Below are 21,002 nucleotides of genomic sequence, written 5' to 3'. Positions count from 1 at the left end.
TCGCAACGCATTCAATCATGTGCTGTCAGACAATAAATAATAAACTATTACAACATTGATTTTATAATTTTACAATATCAATTTAATCTGTAAACACGAAATAGTATCAATTTAGCGTTTATCCCAGTATAAAGGTACAGTCGAGTGTATGCCTCATACCGTACAGTAGGATGTGATGTAGGAATTCAAGCGAGCGTTACGAAAATCGGATATGAATAATATTATAATGAAATTAATTTATTTGAACAAACGCCAATGAGGGCTAAAATACAGTAAAGAAATGCAATTTATCTAATTTTAATATAATGATATACTTTGATCGTTTTTTCAACTTGGTGTCTGTAGATAAATGTGACCAAATATCTTTCACAAAATGTAAAAATTAATTATCCTTCAATTACTTCATAAATAACCAACAACTTAAGTCGGTATCTTCTATTAAAGATTTAAGTATTATTCTGTCGGCTGATCTTTCCTTCTCAGAACATACTTAATTTATTTATAGTAAAGCAATGCGTATGTTAGGATTTATCAAGCGTAATTTCTGGGATTTTAATAATATTCATTATCTAAAAAACCATTTCTTTATCCTTAGTCCGCTCTAATCTTCAATACGGTTTCATATTATGGAATCCTTCCCAACTTGATTATGCTGACCGTTTAAATAATTTCCAATCTTGCTTCTTAAGATATATGTCTTACAAATTTAAAATTAATTGCTCTACTAAACTTTTCTATGATTAAAATATGTTTCAATATAGTTTACAATAAAATAAAATAATAGAATAAACATTTTTTTTTTTAATTATTATTACTTCCATGTATAAAAGCTACCAGTACCTATATGAATCAAAACACCTATATGTCCGTACATCTATATCGTCAAGCATTTATAAATTAATGTTACGGTGACGCTGCATTTGAAATCTTGCGGAATCATATAAATAATATTTTATATAATATACATACGGAATTTGTGGAATCGTTTACCATATATTTATAAATGGTTATAAAAATATATATGTTGCAGAATCTTTTTTCATCGAAAAAAAAACAAAAAAATTATAATAATATAAAAATATATAAAAAAATAATTAAAAATAAAAATCTTTTATGAATACTGATGGGGAAACTTGAACGTCTCCGTTAGGATTAGCTACTCTAACGAATAATGGGAACCTTACTGTTGAAAGAATAAAAGAAGTTGGTTTTAAGAATTGAGTAGTAACCAACGACGTATAGTAATAGGAAACCGAGTTGTATTATTGATATACCGTGCTAATTTTTGTTGATCTATCGGCCAGCCCTACAGGACAAACAGCTGAACATATAAAGCCGTATAAGGCATCAATCGATCAGAAATATTGTGCAGATAGGAATAGAGGAACTTGCAAGCAGATTGGTTAGATGGCTGATAAGTTATAACCAAAAATGTTCAAGTAATTTTAAGACTGAGTTCGAGTACGCAACGAAAATATCGCAGAATATGTCTCCCGGTCCAACGCTTATCCATCTCCACTACTCTCATTGCGATGGCGGCAACGACGACGTACTCGTATAACGATTGGCGTTTGCGACGGTGTGATCTTTTGGATACGGAAGATCAACCATTTCGTGATTTGCTATCGATAGCGATTGGCTTGTGATTTACATTGAAAACTTTAAAACCTCGTGTGTAGTGATTACATTTGTCATTTGCCATTTAGCAACGGTAATAATTAAGACTATATTTTATATTTTCATTATTATTACTGTATTAATAATATATAATAAAATAATATATATATATATATATATATATATATATATATATATATATATATATATAAAAATAATAATAATGGCTTTAACATATAAAAAGGATGAAAAAAAAGGAAATTAAGTATTCAAAGGAGCGAACTTTGTTGAAAAAAAAATTGATAATATGAATTCTGGGTTAAATAAAGACCTACGAGAAATCAAAAAAAACAAAAAAAAAATATTTTCATTTTACAGTAGTATAGAAAAAAAATTAATAAACTTATGAACAAGTTAAAATTGGAGGTCACGATTCGAAAAAGGTTGAAAACCACTGGTCTAGAATAACTGCCGATAAACTATTAAAATGGATATTGAAATACAGAAAAGAAAATATTATTATTTATAAAAAAAAGTATAAGAAACTCACTCATGTAATAAATAAAAAGATTTTACATTTATACCAAATTATAATCAATTAAATAATATTTTTATTAGATTTATCAGGTAAAACACGATTGTGTACGTTCGTTATCGGCGATACCTTTTTAAACTACACGATTCCGTACGATTTTACGTTATTTTTAATCTCACGATTGCGTAGAAAGTTTTAAGCATTGATGCCAATTTTTATACTGGTATTAGTGTATACTGCATGCCTATACGAGTGAAATTAAAAAAGTTAGTAAATATTTTGTGTTTTATCGCTTTTATTACATATGTTTATTGTTAATAATATCAAATATATCAGATATAAAAAAATTTCGTTATTTCCGTTACATTATACGGTATTTTCCGAGTTTCAGTAAAAGTAGTAGGTTATAGATGTCAGAAATCCAAATTTAAGAATTTTCAAATAATTTATTAACATTAATTCCATTAAAATAAAAACTGACGATTTTATTTATTTAATAATTACTTTTCTTTTATTTAGTTATCCTCATTTTATTTATTATTTTATTATTCATTTTTCTTATGAACTATTATAGAACTGTTATATGTATTCTATATTTATTGGATATAATAAAGTGAAATTAGTGAATTTGACAACGTTTTATACAATTTCATACGCAATCGTGTTCTACCCGATTTATCCTAGGGAAGTTCATGCATACTTAACACACAGAACCATTATTTTCTGACCTAACTTATATGACATTACCTTATTTGTGTAATAGAAAACTAGAATCAAATTAAAATGGAAAAATAATGAATCTATTCCAGCTAATTAATCTAGATTTGCCTGACACAGCATGGTATTACAATAACATTTTATACTACATAAATTATGGTTACATTGTGCATATGGTATTAAAAATTATTAAATCTTTATTAAAATAAGATCTAATCAAGTTTCTAAATAAAATAAAAAATATTGATTTATGCACCTGTCAAGTTCAAAATCCGTTTAAATTGAATTATACTTTCTCGTGTAATACCGGTTACTATTCTTCTATTTTGTTGTTTCTCAATATCCTAGCACCTTATTTTCCATACATTCTATAAATTATTTTATTTTTGTATAAAATGTGCAATGTAAAAGAAAAAAATCGAAAAAAATTAATGGTGCTGTTTATCAGACACGGTCGTTTGGAGCTGGAAGTTTGGCGCCACAATTTAAAAAAATCGTGCATTTGACAAATATACATAGAATACTCTCTATGTATAAAATAAAAATAATGAATTATTAAAATTAATAAAATTAATTTATTTTATATGAATATGTATAAATTATCAGTGGCGGCGTGATGCGGGTTTAATCGAAGCAGCTGTTTCATCGCTAAAATCGCGTGGGTAGGTGGTATTACGATGTATGTGACAAAAAAGTTTAATACATAATTTACATATGTAACATAAAATAGTACTGTACATTATTTGGTTTGACCTCGTTAATTTTAATATTTATTTATCTACAAGTACAATTAAATTGTAACTTGTGGTTTGCGACTTGAGGTAGATAATCGACACACGTCATTGCTTCATTGGAAAATAAATTTCGCGCCTCCACTGTAACTTACCAACTACTAGATATTTTTATTTAATATACTGAAAAATCACAAAAATAAAAAAAAATATATGCTCATATTTATAAAAAAAAAAAATGTGTTTCGTATTATCTTAATAAAACATTGATCTGGTATTCTTGCCAATATAGCCTTTTCAATTGCATGTGTGTATATTTGTTTTCGTATCGATTCTTATCGTGCGTATTGCCGTTTTTTGTTGATAGCAACAGCTTTCATAGGCTGACAAACAAAAAAAAGATTTTGAGATGCCACCAAAAAAATACTTGTCTAGTCCGGATCCATACAAATATTGATAATTCAAATGCGATAAAAATATTTCAAAATAATCATACTCATGATTCTGAAGCCACCATAGTTGAAAAAGAAATTGTCATAACAAATATTAGAAAGTGGCCATTATTGACAATGGAAAAAAAAAATCATGTGTTATCAATGAATGCACATAAGGACTATAACAAGCAGGAAATGTAATGTATAATACAATATAATACATTAATCAATAAATTTTATAATAAAAACATTTACTATCGCGTTTTTTACAATACTATTATTTCTATTAATTTTAGGGTGTGTTCTTCCAGCTAATGAAGCATTAAAAAATATAAAAGAAGGAAAAGAAACCGTATTCAATGAGCTCCACCAGCATTCCGAGATCTACTATTATTAGAAGTACCCGAAATGTTACATATATATTCGCCTGAAGAAGGAATTCAAAAACAATTTTTGTTAGCTGACAGTGGTAAAGAAATTAATAGAATTATAATATTTGGAATACTATAAGCATTAAATATTTTGCAACGTTCTAAAACACGATTTGTAGATGGAACATTTAATGTTAATCCTTTTTTATTTGCACATGTATGCATATATTTGGCTGAAGATTTAGGTTAGGTACATCCAGTATTTTATGCATTAATATCTAATAAAAAAAAACGAAACGTATCGTAAGTCTTTGAAAATACTAAAACCTAAATTCGGATTGGTCACCATTATAGATGTTATTAACATTTGACTAAAAATTTTAGAAAAAAAAATGGAAGACTTGGGAACGACTTCAAAATATAACAACGATGCTAATTTTTTAATAAAAATTATAATATCACACTTTATAATATCAATTTTATAAATAAAATTAGGAAGAGACTTTTATTACTAACAAATGGTTACCAGGATAAGTTTTCTAAAAATTAAAAAATTATAGACTTCAATAAAATAATACTTGCGCTGCACAATCATTTGACATGATTAACAACACTAAATCATTAAGTTAAAAATTGAGGATGGTGGATTTACGTTCTCTTAATAATAGGGGATTTGGTGCATTGGAAGCAAGCAATATTTGGAATTCCATTGTATGGTATGGATAAAAATACAACAATTAAATAGTTAGATGTATCAATAAAAAGAAAATACTTAAATTAAAAGAAGAAATCGAGAAGTTGGACACCCAATCTACTGATCTACTAATCTGTATTTTATCCTTCATTGATGGATACTCATAACCCAAAAAGACCGCTTGCAATAGAAAATATTAATTTATTTGAATTTATTAGTAAATATGAAATCGTTTAATAAAAAAACATTAAACAAAGAACTTAAGTGTTATCAATCATCTGGTTTTGGATTTATAAAAGAACGAGTTTATTCTTATTTAATCAAACATCCCATGTATAATATCAAATTAGAACCAGAAAAGTACTTTAATTCGTTATTAATGTAATTTAAATCTTGGAGAGATAAAACAGAATTACTTGGTGATAGCAATACTTATTTTGAATAATTTGTAATATGTAGAAATATAATCGAATCTGCCTTTGATTATCAAAAACGTTTACAATATATTTAAAAGTCTAAAAACGATTTAAATACAATAACTTCAAGATGTTGAAAAATTCGTGTTAAATTTTAATGTGGATCAAAATTGAGTGTTCGAATTCATAAAACATGGAGTAACGTGAGTAAATAGATCACCAATACAACACTTAATCGGAATAGGTGGTACAGGGAAATCTTTTTTAATTAAAACTATTAAGGCCTTTAATGTAAAAAAAAAACTAAATAGAAATTTAGCTGTTACAGCCGTTTATAGCAGTTCAGACAAAATTAATTACGAAAAATACTACAGTGGTAACTTATTTTGATTTATTTAGGTATACTTACACTTCCTGCCAAGTTGTTAAACAAGATGTTGACTAAGTATTAGACTTAAATATTGGTCTTATTTATCGTCATAGGTATTTATAAAATTATAAAATGGCCTTTTACTTAGTTTCCATATTACATCACGTTTTTTTAAAGATTTAATCATTACTAAATTTAATTTTTTTAACTTAGTTTTTTTTACACGTACCTAATTATAACGAAGTGTTTTTGGTGTGATTTATATTAAACCTGGCAGTTATATTACAAGAAAATAACTCAATAAAACCCAAAATATTCAAAAACTCATACGTCGCTAATTTTTAAAATTAAAACATAGAACGATTTTAAAATGTAGTTGTCGAAGTATAATATGTTAGTTATTCAATACCTACATTTAAGTGCTTTATGAAACAATTTGACTTTTTCCCCACGGGAGTATTTGAAAATAAATGTATAAATAAATAAATACTATTATACAATTTCACAACTATTCGACTTCAAATTGAAATAATACACCAAATAAATTCTATAAGATAGCTTAACTATTTGCTTCAAAATGAATAGTAGTACACTTTATTATATTGGAATTATAATACAAGCAATATCAGTAACACCTTTCTCTTAATACACTATGCAAATAGGTAGTTGAACAAATGTAACAAATGTATTTTCATCAAACCATGAAAATCAAAATATTCAAAAAAAAAATTTAAATGAATATTTATCTTGAATGATCATTTAGCGATGAGTGTAGGATAAAAACTACTGCTGATAAAAAAAAAATAGAGAGTTATTTCTGACAAAAGTAGATTGTTACAAGTAGCACTTGTTAGTAATTTGGAATGATAGTCTATTGAAACATTTTTCAAATGTATACACTTATTTTACTTATGGTAATAATTAATAATATCACCATTACTTCATATGACCTTCATTAACATCTTGTAAGTACTCATATTTAAATTTATTACAAATATTGTTTTTTACTATTGACGATTAAACATCATTAACAAAAATAACATTTAAGTGTAAGAATATTTTTGTGTGTAACACCTGACTAACTTACTAACTTTAATACTTATAGCAATTTTTAAACGATTTTTAATCCTTTAACCTCCTTTGTATAATGTGTCTAGTATGCAAACCACTATTTACCCACGATAATAATAAATATATGATATAAACTAATGTAAATTGAAAGTAAGTAAATTATTCCATAATTCGATATGTACGGTTGATAGTAATTATAAGTGATTAAGTCATAAATCATTACAAACTATAATCTATAAGCGGTTTTATCTGCGCGCGGACGCGATTAAAAATCGCCTATTATTACAGATTATTATCAGTTTGATCATAAACGCAATTTTAAATCGTCTGTGCCAACAAAAAAACCACGCTAAAATTAGATGATTAAAACGAATGTTGTGAATAGTTCCAGTCAAAACAAGGTGTTTAATTTTTGCGATTCATGGCGAACAATCGCCTAAATTAAGCATGGGCGATCGAACGTGGACATCCGCGATTTTTCTAGTGGAAATTGGTGTGATTTCATTATGACTATTCAAATTCCAGTGAATAATCGCGGCAGTTTTTAATAGCATCCGAGCACCCAGTGTATAATGCATTATAATCCGTAAATATAAATCGGCAGTTACGCCGATTTGCATACTTACCAAGTAATATCTGTAATTATTATTTTACAAACCACAATAAACAATACATCGAAATAAATATATATATATATATATATATATAGTGTTTGAAAATTTCATGAAATTTAAAAAAATGAAATATTTCAAATGTCTGAAATATTTCAGTATTTTAATAAATTTTGTTTTTTTTTTTTTAAATAAGTTTTATTTTTATTTATGTAATTGTCATAATTTACTTTTATAATTTTATACTACTGAAACCAATCACTAATTACCATTACCTACTCATTAGTGATAGTTTTTTTTTGGTATTATACATTCAAAATAGTATTCAACATTTTTAAATTGATAAAAAAACGTACTATGTCGATAAATGTTCGTACACTAATAATTATTATAAAAATTAAAAGATTATATGATAAATATTAAATGTCTATAGGTACACTATTGTCGTCAGACGTCTATTCACCATAATAATAATAATTTAAAGATAATAAACCATGCGTATTTTTTCTAGTTAGAAACTATATATAAGTTATAAGTTTATAACATTAAGATTATGATTGCGATAATAAATTATTGACTGTCAACTGTGTAATAATTAAATATTATACTTATATAATATATTTAGTCACAATTCACAATAATAGAACCATCCTTGCATCGTCGTCGACGATAAGCCATTCCAGGGGAAAAAACCAATTTTTGCTATAAACAGCCGAAAACAAGACCCTAATATAGTATAAATAGTATAATATGTCAGCCACGACACCACTCATTGCATTAATATTGTTAATATCAATGATTATACCAAGAACTCATGGATTGTACTATTAATAATTGATAAAAAACAATCATTATAATTTGTTTTCAAAAAAAAAATACAATGTTTCACATGAAATATTTCATACTTCAAACACTATATATATATATATATATATAAGATAACGAAATACTAAAAATAAAGCGTATTTGAGGCGAAAGGAAAAAAAATTGAGAAAATACGTATGGATAGGCATCCATAGATCAAAGCGTTTAGGCACTAACCTGTAGGCAATAAATGTAAACCCCTTTTATGAGCGTAAAATGTGCTGTAGCCAACAAGTAGCTCTTCTCGTTGGTAAATCGCTCTTGTCGTAGTAAAATAAAGATAATCTCCAATTTGATCAACGATCATGTTCTGTTCGTGTTTCGATTTCGCTGGCCGTACGAAAGACATCCAATTCGAATTATCTAAATAAATGAAATACAAGTTCATAATTAACAATATTCGATTCAATAAATACTTATTTTTAAACAATATTTTTATTAACTTATAAATCATGATATATAATTTTTATCATTACTCGTTACGTTTTAAAAACGGTTTAGTTTAATATTGTAATGTAAAAACAGTTACATTTTTGTCTGTTTATTTCAAATTATTTATTTTTTTTTTTTCAATAAAAAAGATACAAAGTTTTTTACTGTCCAATTAATGATAAAAAACAAGTGTTAAAACATGTTATCATAACATTACTATAAAAATATTAATTTAAACACAAGAAACATTTACTTAACATTTACTTAATTACACTAACAATCACCGTATATCATTGACAACAAAAAACAAGTTATAGACATAAAATTAACCTATAACTGACAATAAAATGCATTTAAATGATCTGATTACAGCAGTTCCGTTGATATGTTACAATGAGATCTTCGAATAATCAAAAGTAATATTATCGGAATATCAAGTAAACGTAATATCAAAAAGATATGTAAGATATGTATGATATTGTTACTAATAAATTACATAGAACTGCGATGAATAAATTCCATATTTGTTAGTATAATATTTATTTGAATACTCTGAAAGATGCATTAACAAAACAGTTTTTCTCTCAAACGAGAATGTTACGTGATTACTGATATTGACGGATTATAATAATCAACGACATACGATCCTGTGAAACATTGGAACATATACACATAGAAGCAAGTTTTCTCATAAAACAGGCTCATAACATATCAGAAGCGAATATATAAAATTTGTAAGACTGCCAATGTATGATTTCGATGTGTGACGAAGATTGACTTTTAGTTGTTGAGTTTAGTTAAGTTGTTTTTATTTAGGGCAAAACCACAACATGAATTTTGTTGATCTTGATTATCTAAATGTATGAAAATAGAAATAATATAGTGACTAGATATATATTCAACTGGACCAATACATATATATTAAACTAGAATTCGTCTATAATAACTACGAACGAACATTACTTTTGATAATAATGATTATGTTAATAACAAAGAATTTACTTATTTTCATCAACACTATAACATATTTTAACCACCAGTGTAGTAATAAGATTAAGGCTATAAAGAAAGAAAACGTGAACCGTTAAAACATTTCCAGATAAAGACAGATATATACATTAAAAAAAAAAAAACACATACACACGTGATAGTAACGAAATAGTAAATAGTTGAGTAGTATTCGACCGGTGAAACATGATCCGGCTCAGTCGAAATTTACCAAACTAAAAATAAAGTACCATACACAATTGATATGTAAATGTATGCAAAATGCGTAGTTACCACTTTCGCTTATAATAAGTAGTAATAGTACTATCGTAGTAAGTAAATAAAATCCTATTGATCTAAATTAATAATATTATGATAATATATTCAACGGTGATATTGTTCCACTATAATGCTCTAGACCCGGTTGAAACATGTTTTTAAAAAACAATTTAACATTGGGTAGTTAAAAACTATTTTTACATAAAAGTGAATCAGAAAAAATATAAAAAATAATAAAGTATTGTTAAAATGTGAACAATATGTAAACACAAAAATAGAATAAAGATGAAAAAGTACATTATAGTTCTCCTTTCTTAGTGGTGAACGGAAAAAAAGTCCCCGGTAAAAAGGTCCTTCGGAAAAAAAGTCTCTCGTTACAGTATAAATAAAATTTAATAAAATTTCCATTATACTTGTTATTTTATTTATAAAATAAATTTGGTTGACAAATCTGGTTGACAATCGCACACAACTAATAATGCTTACAAGGGCTGAAACAATAGGTTTTCCCTTCTTGTCGGCATCAAACATCCCAGTATTTGGAAATTACAAACAAAAATGCATCAAGAAGTTGGAATGGACAAGGCAAGAATGGCATTGGTTGAAGTAGGAGAAATTAATCGGAAAAAAAAAACAATATATATATATATATATATTTAGTTGGTAAAAAAATGGAAGTTCGATTGAACATTTTATGTAAGCATTTTGATGAGGACAAATCTTTAGATACGGTAAAGCACGATTCCGTACGTTTTACCTTTTTGGGAACACGATTCCGTACGATTTCTAACAAACAATGGATTATAAAATGATCCCAAAAACAACACGATTCCGTACGATTTTCCATGCAACGTTGCCATTTATTATTTATTATTATCAATTAATTTTTGTCATTTAAAAATAAAAAAATATAAACATTTAAAATATATAATTTGTAAATGGTTTAATAATTATAATTTGATACCTTGGTATTTAATACAAATACTTGATAAATATTTTATTATATTTCTATGATTTAAAAATTTTTTATGTTCGATTATTGTGTGATGTAATCGCTGTTTGTCGGCTAAGGCCATTTGATTAAAACGTCCTTTAGACACAGATCTTATTTTCGTGCAAGTCTCTTCTTGTGTTTCCTTTAGAAATGCTATAACCAAATGAACTGAAGGGTGTGGACTATGAAACTGGGCATTATATGTTCTATGGAAATTCTCAGATCCATTTTTTTGTACTTTAAAATATATAGTAAAATAAATAAATAAATGAAAACAAAACGTTTATATAAGATTAATGAAGTTATATGATAAAACTGGTTGACCAGTATATCGCAGACGATTACAGAGTCGATCATGTTAGAATTTATTTTTAGGCCACGCGCACAAAAATTAATCGTGGTGGTTATGAACAAATTGGCGATACGATTTATCTGTATATATTTTATCTTTTATTCTAGTTTAAAATACTTTATGTATCTTTATATACACTTTAAGCAAGTATGTTTCTTAATAATTATAATTATTTAATAATAAGAAAAAAATTTCCAAGAAAGTCATATATAGTTATATATTTTTCGGTGGAAATAAACAGTGATCTTCTACGTATGTTATCAATATATAATCAGAAAATAAACATCCTATATCTAGATTAGGACATATAGATACAAGTTCAATGAATGAATTTTCGATTTCATGTGGTGATAGAAATGGCAACCCGAAAAATAGTTTTAACCATTTTTCTAACTCGTAGTCATTTGTATATGCTGTTCGGAGTCGCTGTTCGGAATTTATCTGTATATGAATTTACCATATCAAATCTAATAGTTTTATTGCGATTTACTTTGAGACGATATCGATGTCGACCGATACTGTATAATATCTATGACGTATAATACGTATGTGTTATACAAATTAATAGATTACATTTATAATTACATAATTTTTTAACTTATTTAGAAATCTGACAACGTTACACTAAAATCTTAGATAAAAAACGTACGAAATCGTATGCTTTAAAATGTGTACGATTCCGTACGCTGATAAGGACCGTACGGAATCGTGTTCTACCCTGTAGATATTCCTAATTGTTTAAAGCAAATAGGTCAAAATATAAAAAAGAGATCTTTTATAACTGAATAATTGCATTCTTATGTTTTTTAAATAATATTATAGATGTTTAAGATGTTATATTATTATATTATTATAATATATTATGTAATTATATTATATATTATTGTATATTTTATTTTGTTTGTGCATAAAAGACTGAATTTAAATCAAATATTAATTTGGAGATTTTTTTTCGGTTACTTTTTTTCCTAATATCTTTCTTAGTATATCTATTTCTACAAATTATGGAACAACCAGTATACAAATTTGTAGTTAAAAAAATATAATTAGGAATCGCTAGAATAGTTGAATACATCATTAAAAATAATTTTGAGCATATCTTACCAAGATTTAACGGTTATGAAATTTATAACAATTAATAATCCTATAATAGAATTTCATGAATTTTCATGTATTTTAATAATATTGCTTGATATTCATTAAAGTATCTAAAAATTAAATTTTTAATTTAAAAGTATAAGGTTCCCAACAAAAAATTATTAATTTAATTAAATGTAATAAATGTTTTATGTTTTAAGAATCACTACACTTATTTTTATTTTAATTTGTGATAAGCTAAAACATTGAACCTTTGAAAATAAATATTCAGATACATAATGTAATATAGTAAAATAAGATATAATATATTTTGACTTAATCTATTGAATGTTAATAGTATTAAAATGTTAAATAGCTAATATTTTTTTATCGACATTCTTAGCATCTTCAGCAGTATTTTATAACTTTTAACAGGTAAACCAACAAATTAGTAAATCGTTTACAGGTTTCGGCCTATATTAAGAATATACATTCCATATAAAATTTAAAAAATTAGTACACTTCTAGAGTAATTCTTAATAATCTAGTTTATACTATATGAAAACAGGAATCCGTTATTTTTATTTTCTTGATTTATCACTTTCTCCCGCAGAGACACGATGTACACGTAAAGAACGATGTTAGATATAATACCAACTTCGACTACTGTGCGTATAGCTTTCGTTCATCTTTGCCGTACAGTCAAATCAAACGTTAATGGAGAAAAAAAATTTCCTCGGAAACCGATTGCAATTAAAAATCATGCAGAGATTGACATTGACGTATATGGTAAATACAGGCACTACTTCTACTATAACCACATCTTTCTATCACCGATATAATTATATTTATAACATAAAGAATCGAAGTACAATACACGGTCAACAAACTCAACACTCGTAATTCATTGAAATTGTTGACAGAAATTCGCGACGATTATGACGTGCGCCACTTCTGGTGATAGGTTAAAATGTTGTTATTAGTTTATTCAGTAAAAATAATGTGCGATTTTATGTGCTAATTAGGATCTGGAAATCATATGATAGCAACCCTTTCTTACGTAATATTTAATACCGTTACCGACTAACATATGATCGAAAATATGATTTTCACATAGTAAATAGATAATTTTTAAGTATTTAGTCTATATTTACTATAAAAATGTCATCAAGTAAAGATGCCGATGATATATTAGGTACTATAGCAAGTATAATAGCGTATGCAATTACTACTAGTAGACATTTTTCATCCGCCCAATCAGTAATAATAGTATATGTATATATTATTAAAAACTCAATTATTAGTACTCTACTAAACAAGAGTTAAAAAATCAATTGAAAAACAGCAGTGCGCACGATAATTATTGGTTTCAAACACGACCGAATTAGAAAAGATGGCCGAATATCGTTCGAACCAAACGAGAATATTCTTTGATGTACCGCCATCCGAGCGAAAGTGTCTGAACGCGAGCAATTGGATGACAAACAATTCGTTGGCGTTCGGACTGCAATGTAAACGCACCTTAAGAATTAAAACGATTTAACGTAATTTTTAAATTATAATGTACATACGTTGGTTTGCGTACTACAATAATGAATTAAATTGTCGTATTGTCGATACATATTATGGAAAATATATTTTTTTAATTTTAAATAATACGTATTCCCATTCCAGTTATTTCTATTTCCCGTCCAGATATATTGTATATAAATATAATATTAAATGTACACTATCTCGTTTTGAGTACCCTCTTTCTTATGTAAATACATATCATGTGTAATATGCTTCCTAGACAGAGCCGGCTCAAGGTATAGGCGAGCTAAGCACCTGCCTAAAGTGACACTTTATTAGGGGTGGCATTTTCAAAATTGACTTACATTATTTTTAGTTCTGTCAGTGTTTTATAAGAAAAATATTTAAATTAATTCATTCGTGAAAATCACTTATCAATATAATAAAATAATATTGTCTAAAGTTATTATATTACTTTATATTATAGCCTACGCAGGGCGTTTTCAATTATTCCAAAAATATAAATAACCACACAATCAGTTCCGCGATTTCCGACAGTCGCGATAGTGATGGATTTTGAGTAATAATTATAGAAATAATTTTTACGTCTTTTTAAGTATAATTTTATACATAAAATAAAAAATTAACATTTTTTTTTTATGTAGATATGTCACATAAAAAATAAGGAGAGGGACTAAGTTAAAATTAGAGCTCAATTTTTTTTTTTTTTAGAAGCGGCAAAATTTGATTTTGCCTCGTGCACTATTTTTGCTTGGGACGGCTCTGTTCCTAGAACACAGGCAAATAAAACTTAATACTAAATATTTCTTGGGGCTCCACAAGAAAATACTCCTAAAAAAAAAAATGCTCCATGACTGAAAAAGTTTAGGAATTACTGCTTTAGATAAATAGTTATAAACAAATCAAACTCATTTATTAATGAAAACATTAAAACATTAAGAATATAAAGCGGTAGGTTGAGGAAATAAATGAATATAAATAAGACACAATACACTAGAACTGTAAAGAATTGGTACGACTTTTTTTTTTTTTTTACATAAAAATAGTTGAGAAAAAACGAAAAATCAGATAAGATGTACTACATAGGTAAGAAAAATAAAATAATCATAGAATAATAGGTTTTTACCGACCAAGTAGTTTTTTTTTTATTATTTTCAACAAATCGTGCATATTCTTAATCTCTATAAATATTTAAACTAAATCGACATTTTATTTTAAAATTGGGCCTTTTATTTCAAATTTAAAATTCCTATGGAAATAAAAATGACCAACAATAGAACATTTCACTGACGAAAATGAGAAAAAGGCAAAAATGGATTTTTTTTTTAGTAAAATATAATCTATATTTAAATGTAGGTAACCATATAATTATTGACTCGATTTTCATAGATAATGAATATAAACGAGGAATAACTTGATGTTAGTGGTTTAATTAGATTATTATTACTGTAATTTATGGTTAGGACATCGCTTAAAGTGCCAATATTATGTATATACACTATACACTCATTTTTATAAAAAAAAATGCATTCGAAAAATTGACGAATACCTTTTTTCTAATAATCCCGCGTGATCTACAAACAGAACATAATACATATCTAATTTTAATTATATATCAATAGCATTCTCCAAACTTATTCACATTTTAAACTCATTTGAACATTAGCGTTAATTAACTTTGGTTAAATTATGGGTTCGAGCAATATAATTATTATGCATTCCTCCTGAGCAAATTGCTAAGTGTTGCCGTAATTTTTTGGGGGGAAAGAACTTCGAATTTTGTAACAAATGCCCTGTAGCCATATTTAAATAATAAAAATTATTCAATGAATTCGTACATCCAATGACATCTTAATTGTTTAGGTTTACGACGTAAAATAACTATTAATTTAAATTGTACAAAAAAAAAAAAAAAAACGCAAAAATTTAACAAAACGAATATTTTTCTCTTGAGGAATCGCATATTTTTATAATCGTTGTACATGGCTCATACTAAAAACATTATATACAAGTAATTATTACAGAAAAAAAATACGAGATAACACCAGTATGAAATAGTCTTTTTATAATTTAATGTCATATAATTGTTAAAAAATGAGTAGATTACCATAGTTGCAATTACGATACATATTAACAATATAAATACACTAATAGTTAGCGCATATCAAACACTAAGTTTCAAATTGTACACGAATGATTATAAAAAAATTCTCTGTGGCTTTCATGAGGTTATGATCATTGGAACCTAAACTCCATACATATTAATATGGAACTGCAAAATAACCAATCAAAATGGTCGTAAATTACATAAATATCCATACAATTTTTCAACAGTTATATCATCACCTTATAATCCCACTTACTACCCAAACAATCAAAAAAAGAAATTCTGATATATTAGAAGTAATGTTAATAAAATCGATACCTATAATAATTCATCAAGTACCTTTATTTAAATTAAATTCGGACTATCCACCTGTAAAAATTACAGATGGGGCAACCCTCACTTCATACCCAAAAATAAGTAAACTTATAAATTGTAAAACAAACTGGTAAAAATATAAAAATAAATCTTAGCTGATGAAGCCACAAGAAATTTTCAGGAAATTATCCACCTAGCAATAGAAAACCCTTCAAAACCGTCACGCAATACGTTCGAAAATAATTTTTGGTAATTTTTTTTATCAATTCTATAATTATTATAGAATTGATAAAAAAAAAAAAATCACCAAACCAGAAGACTGTAGCAACTTTATAAGCGAACTAAAGATCGAAAAATCTTAACTACCTCACAAAAAAAGTTAAAACCTTGCTCGAAGAACATAGAAAAACATCATACCATAAATACCTATCCACAATACATCCGTCTTACTCAAATTTATGTCACGCAACCAGACAGTTAATTAAACCAAACGTGATACACCTCCATTAAAATTATTTAATGAATACCTAAGCATGAATGTCAACAAATGTGAATTATTTGCTAAAACTTTTGATAATACTTTTTCACCGAATAATATAGTTAATATAGAAACAGTAAGTGTAGTATATAATAAACTGGCTAAAATCGACATTTTCCAGTATTTTATCGATATTTACTATATAAAATATATTTTCTTACACCACTCCTAACGAATCACCGAAATAATAAAAAAAATAACGAAACAAAAATCTCCAGGACACGATCTCATTACAAACGTTGTAATAACAAATATTTCTAAAAAATCAATCACTTACATATCTATTTTATTCAACTCATTATTAAAAATCAACTAATTTTTACAAAATCGATCATTATGATAAAAAAAAAACTTGGAAAAGATAACACAAACCAGAATAGCTAATATATCCAATACAAAAATAAATAAATATATTATCTTCAGTTAAAAATTATTTGAAAAAAATTATATATTCTAGATTAATAAACCCACCTAAGTGCAATTGAAACCATTCCTCACTACCAATTTGATTTCAAACCAAAACACTCAACCAATCAACAACTTCTTCGTTTTACTGAATATTTAAACAATGGTTTTAAAAAAAAATTCCACACTGATACAACATTTTTAGATATTACACAAATTTTCGGTCGCGTCTGGCATGACGGCCTCTTGCATAAATTAGAAACATCAAAAATCTCATCTACAATTTACAATCTAAATAAATATTTCTCTCTGACCGATGTTTTTCAGCCCACATAAATGACTCAGAAACAAAACAAATAACAGCTGGTGTTCCTCAAGGATTTAAAATTTCCCCTTCCTTTTCAATTTATAAATTGCAAACTTTTACACCATATCTTATACAAAAGTATATCTTTACGAGTACGCGGATGACATTATTATCTACTCAAGCTCCAGTGATATTGATATTGCTACCAAAAATATACATATTCACTAAAATGAAATAAAAAATGGAAAATTATTTTAAATCCCTCAAAAAGTATTTATCACACTTTATCGCCCCAAAACTCCACTCCCTCTTCGACTATATGACGAAAACATTTCCTGGTCTCCAACTATAAAATATCAAGGAGTTATTCAATAGACAAAAAATTAACATGGAACTCGCACATTTCTTCAAAACTACAACAAGGAGACCAACTAAACATTTTTACATCCAAGAGAAAACATACATCTTTAAAACTTCTACTCAAGTTAACAAAATTGTATAAACACGAAATTCTATAAAACGGATAATAATTTACTATATTTCTCGAAGTAAAACATAATTTTAAAATGAACGAGTAGTTTTTTCGACTTTTCTTACATTTGCTTAGTTATACTTTTCTCTGTCAAAAACAGAGACTTATCAATGTATATACATTTACCTCGAGGTATTTTCATATTCTTTCGTTAACTCGACTATCTCTAACGTTTAAATAATGCCAGTATATATATATTTTTAATCAAGCACTTAGTTTTAATAATAATAATTATCTTTTTTTCAATACAGTATTATTTTCAAACCTAAATAATCCAAAACTTTATTTCTTCGTGATTTCGACCCTGTACACCCTCGGGATCGTTCACTAATATAAAGACAACAGGAAGACGAGTACACGAGTGAAAGTTACATAGGTAATAAGTGTAGGCGTAAGCAACGCAAACCACTCAATTACTAAACGTCTTGGTTTTTGCTTTATTAAACTTGTCCGAAAAGAGAAAGTACAATTATACTTAAGCATAGTATATATTTTTGCGAAGTACAACAGTTACAAATAGTTAAAATATTGATTTTTATTGATTTCTTACACCATTAATTAACTGTATTAACAATATTTTAGTGATGAGAATTATTCAAATATTTGAATAATTCCTATCACTACTATTTTTTTTTAACGACTTTTTATATTATTTACAACATTTTGTATGAATTTTTGATAAAATTTTTCCTAATACTTACTATAATATCAATTAAATAAAAATTAAATTATATTTTTTAAAAAATAAATAAACTAAAAAATGTCTTAAATAAAAATTAACTACAGCTTTGAAACGGCGCATTTGATTGCGGTAAAAAATTATAATTAGTTTAAGTTTCATGCGTGGTTTTTTCACGATTCATCCGAATTACGTCGATAACTTCTCAACAACAGGTTTAAATTATATGCACGGTTTTCTAAAGACAACTCCAACTTATGCCAATCACAATTAATCGTTGGAATTTCTATACTTTCTTTCCACTTTTACAAACTAAGAACTATAAGATATATAGATTATGGTGCACTTAGTGATCTTCAAAATTCGATTATCACTACATATTTTTTTTTTTAAGGTATGCAATTCGTAAGATTAATTCCCAACGCCATGAGGTTTATTCAAATAAAATAATGAGTGGTACTTTATGGCAGAATATCGTAATAAATATTAATTTACGATTATCAATATTTTCATAACATTTATCATGTATTTTTTTCCATATTATTAATTAATATAAAAAGGAAGTCATGTTAATGTAATGTAATTGTGAATAATTTCTTTAGACTCTTCAAAACTTAACCGTTTTTAACCTGATATAAGTACACTATCCACCAAGGCCGTTTGTATCTAGAAATTTTTTTCGAGAGGGGTCCAAAACATGTATATTGTAATTTTATTGAATTTTGATTTTAACTTTTGATATTTGGTTAAAAAGAAGACAGAAAAAAATTTAATCTTCTTTTATTCAAATTAATACCATATTTTTATATGATATTATGTTATAAAAATAAAAGCAGTCAATGCTTAATTGTAGCTTAAGTCATTTTTGACTGAAAATATTCATATTTATATTGGTATTAAAAAAAAATAATTATTTTAAACATTCATAAAATATCGAAGAAATTTCGGGAGAGGGGGTCCAGACACCCTGTATCCCCCCACAGATACGGCCTTGCTGTCCACAATGTCTCAATGTTTGTTTCTGTTATTTTTATAAAAAAGGAAGAATTATTAAACTAATTTCTAAGTTTCTACACGACATAACATACTTCGACGGACAAGGAAATAATCAGAAATAGAACACATTTTTAAATATTCTGTGGATTAACATGGGTATTTGAAACGTATGCTATCTATGAAATCTTCTATAATAGTACCTTAATATGGTGCAATAGAAATCCAACGGAACACGTTTAAAAGCAGTTTGATCGACTCAAAACTACTCTCTCCTTCTTTATGTGGTTGAACACGCACTGTAGGTTTGTAAAACCAATTAATGTTTTTTCAATACATGACAAAGCGCTTCTGTACTACAGAATTACCTCATCTAAAAATAATTTTTAATTTTGATATCAGAAGATAAATTTTATAATATGAAACAATGCAAAAAAAAAAAAAAAAATGAATAAGAAAACTGCATAGTTTCTAAAATTTCCAAATTATCAAAAGAAAACAAGATTTTTGTTTGTTGATTAGAGATTGATTCAATATATATATATAAGAAATCCTATTAAATTATAACCTAAATGATCATACTGATAATTAAATGTGAGACGAATGTACTTAATGAATAAGCTAATAAAATTGTATAAATGTTAAAAAAGTTTTAAATACAAGCAAAACTATATTTGGATATAATTATGTACTCAGTTTTATGAGAATACATGAATATAGAACAAAACTGTAAATTTTAGTATACCTACTAGTATAATAAATACGAAAATTAAAATCTGTATCTAAGTTATTAAATATATAAATATGCACGTGAGAAATCAAAATTAGAACCCAAATAAAAATGGGTTAATATTATAAAGGTGTATACAGTGTGTAATCGGTTGTTGGAAACACTCTATAACTTAACAAATATTAAAGATATTTGAATTCTGTTTGTTTGTGGTGCTTAACAAAGTTTGTTATAACTTATTAAAGTAATTAAACAATTTTTATACCATTTCATTTCGCGCATGCGCATAACAACTTTTTTTTTTTAAATGG

At 26.5% G+C, this 21,002-nt stretch overlaps 1 protein-coding gene across 1 annotated transcript in view; it reads right to left on the bottom strand.

Moving 5' to 3' along the window:
- LOC112690264 (PR domain zinc finger protein 10-like) overlaps window positions 1-21,002 on the bottom strand; it is a 58,096-nt gene that overhangs the window by 12,738 nt on the left and 24,356 nt on the right. The window contains exon 8 of the mRNA XM_025564232.1: window positions 8,609-8,794. Coding sequence (XP_025420017.1) covers window positions 8,609-8,794 — 186 coding nt within the window. The remainder of the gene's footprint in view (window positions 1-8,608; window positions 8,795-21,002) is intronic.

This window comes from Sipha flava, unplaced genomic scaffold (assembly GCF_003268045.1).
Source record: "Sipha flava isolate LNK unplaced genomic scaffold, YSA_version1 49_pilon_pilon, whole genome shotgun sequence".
Taxonomy (NCBI): Eukaryota; Metazoa; Arthropoda; class Insecta; order Hemiptera; family Aphididae; genus Sipha; species Sipha flava.
Note: the sequence above shows the minus strand (reverse complement) of the source record. Positions and strands in the feature narration are given on the sequence as shown.